The sequence below is a fragment of the Petaurus breviceps genome, unplaced genomic scaffold (assembly GCF_028583685.1).
Source record: "Petaurus breviceps papuanus isolate PSGF00001 unplaced genomic scaffold, PetGlider_PUasm1.0 90977, whole genome shotgun sequence".
NCBI classification, from domain to species: Eukaryota; Metazoa; Chordata; class Mammalia; order Diprotodontia; family Petauridae; genus Petaurus; species Petaurus breviceps.
In genome coordinates, this window is record NW_027187391.1 from 13,718,273 (window position 1) to 13,721,056 (window position 2,784).

General features: G+C 35.8%; 1 protein-coding gene across 1 annotated transcript; it reads right to left on the reverse strand.

Annotated features, from left to right (window-relative positions):
- Positions 1-1,253: 1,253 nt before the first annotated feature.
- LOC138153023 (trace amine-associated receptor 7a-like) lies at positions 1,254-2,377 on the reverse strand. Its single transcript, XM_069077151.1, has one exon. It carries the CDS (start codon positions 2,375-2,377, stop codon positions 1,325-1,327), a length of 1,053 nt encoding a protein of 350 aa, XP_068933252.1. The 3' UTR covers positions 1,254-1,324.
- Between the last annotated feature and the right edge of the window lie 407 nt (positions 2,378-2,784).

Here is a 2,784-nt window from a genome sequence, read left to right on the forward strand (position 1 = left end):
GTTTGCCTTAGTCCCTCATTTGTAAAATGAGCTTGAGAAGGAAATGACCAACCACTCCAGCATCTTTGCCAAGAAAACCCCAAAATGGATCAAGAACAGTTGTACCCAATTGAACAACAACCTAAAATCAATGTTGTCCCATAATAGTTTTAAGACTTTTCTAGGTGATTAAAGTAGCCACTTATATTAATGGAATGAGGAAAAAGTTGTAAAAGCAAATTAGATTCTGCTGTAACTGCTGGTTTGGTAATGTTATGCTATTGAAATACCTTGTTGCTAATGAGGCAGCTTCTTGCCTTAGTGGATACAATTATGGGCCTTAAATTAGGAAGACCTGAATTCAAATTAAGCTCCAGACATTTGTAATCCGAGGCAAGTCACTTCATCTGTTTGCTTCAGTTTCCTTAACTTTAAAATGAGGATAATAGCACCTACTCCCCATGGTTGTTGTGAAAAGCAAAGGAGAAAACATTTGTAAGGCACTTAGCACAGTGCCTGGGATGTATATTATATAAATGCTTGTAATTATTTTTATTAATGAAACAATGGCATAAGAAACAATGATAAAATGTACTTATACTCCAAAAAAACCAAAACCAAAACACAAAATCCTGTGTAGGGTCAAGTTCTCCAATTGTCTAGAATATAAAGAAAGCTAAGGACTTTGGCTGCAGAAAACCATTGTTATAATAGGAACTCCTTTCACTGGAAGGCTCAGCTTCATTGGTGCCTATAGTTGGAATTGATGCCCCACTTCACATTCTTTAAAAAAAAAACCAAGAAAGAAAATACAAAGAAAGAAAACAGGAAGAACAACAATATTCTATAATCCAATATACAGCGGGAAACTTTTCAGGTCTATTGATTTTAATAAATACAATTGTTAACTACACTATTGAAAATTATTCAGATTTATTATATGAATTGTTTTTTTTAAACTGTTTTAAAGGAAGAAAAGATATCAGAGATGTTCTTGGAAGGAATCAGAATAAGCAAAATAGGTTCCTATCTATAAGCAAATGAAAGGTTAAAAGAGGGAGGGATTTAGATAAGATTATAAAATATACATTACAAAAAAAATCTTTTTACCTCTTGGTCCAACAAAGGAATAATGAACAAAAATAAATGTCAAATGAGAAAAGACAGGAATAGGAGTGCAATTTTGAAAACAGCTGGTAAACACTATTCACATGCAATTTGGCATGGTAAATACATTTTATTAAACATCAACTCTGAAATTGGGATTTGGATTGAAGAGAGCACACTTCAATCTTAAAATAATTCACCTGTTCCTTTTTTAACTTTGTCCCATTTTTTAACTTTTTCAGTCTAAAACCTTAACTTGTTCAGAAAACAAATCTGTTGTTGAAGAGTGACCTCTGAAGACTTTTCCAGTAACAATCAGTTTAATTGCTCTTCTAAACCAAGGGTAAAAGAAAGCATAGATCAAAGGGTTCATGGCTGAGTTATAATAGGCAAACCAAACTAAAATTTCATAAATATAAGTTGGGGTGATGAACCCTAGAAATGCATCAATTATTGATTCAATAAAATATGGAAACCATGAAATCAGAAATGCAATCACTGCAATGCCCAATGTTTTTGCTGCTTTTCTCTCCCTCTTGGACACTCTGGCTTTGTAACTCTCTGAGGATAACTCTGTTTTGCTGTTCATACTTTCAATCTTTCTAGCTTGTTGTTTAGCTACTAGAAAAATCTTACAATAAAGAATGACCATGACCAGAGTGGGAATGAAGAACAACAGAAAGTCTATCAGTACCCAAGTTTGATTCACAGCAATCTGACAACCTCCCACACAGGTGAGAGCACTTACTAATTCTTCCAGCCCATCATCATTGACACCTGTGTAAAGAAGTGAAAAACTAAATGTAATGGCAAGGAGCCAGGAGAATATGATGCATATTCCTGAAACGGACAGAGTGAATTTAGTTGGATAGACCAGAGGGTCAGTGACAGCAATGTATCTATCAATGGAGATGAAGCACAAGTGAAAAATGGAAGAATAACAAAATGACCCTTCAAAACAAGAGTGAAATTTACAATAATTCTCCCCAAAATACCAGCAACTCTCCACTGACCTCACCATGCTGAAGGGCATCACAGTGGCTCCCACCAAAAAGTCAGCACAAGCCAAGGAGGCAATGAGAAAATTGGCTGGAGAGTGCAGCTGCCTGAAGTGAAGGATTGAAATCATGACCAAGAGGTTTCCCAAGACTGCTAGCAGAGCCCCAGAGCCAAAGGCCAGGTAGAGGAGGACTCGGGGTAGCTGGGAGTAGGAGGTTTTAATGCAGGATCCATTGATGTTCTCATAGCAGAGCTGCATAGTTGCAGGCTGGGACTCATTGCTGCTATTCATCACTCTCTTTCAGATTAATCTTTGTTTTTCTTGGTAATCACAGAAAATTATCAGTGACATTTTCAATGTTCCTAAAAAAAAAAGATAAATTAAATGCATGTCTGTACAAAGTCAAATACTATCCTTTATGAATTATGATCCATTTCACTGAGATAATTGCAAAACATTTAACACATTGCCTGGCAGAGTAGGCACTACATAGATGCTTAATTCTTTCACCCTTTCTTATAAACAATAAAGCTCTCATCCTCTGTTAAACCAGTATATGTCCATTTTACTCAGAACTGCTTCCCTTAATCTAAAAACCACTAAATAAATAACTGAATAAGTCTAAGGATCAGCACCAAGACAGTCAGTGCTTCTCTGCTTGGTAACATTTCCCTATAACCCTCTCATTCTGTACCTCT

What these genes read in the sequence shown, in the direction of transcription:
- LOC138153023 (XM_069077151.1), bottom strand. Translation starts at nt 2,377, where the DNA reads ATGAATAGCAGCAATGAGTCCCAGCCTGCAACTATGCAGCTCTGCTAT.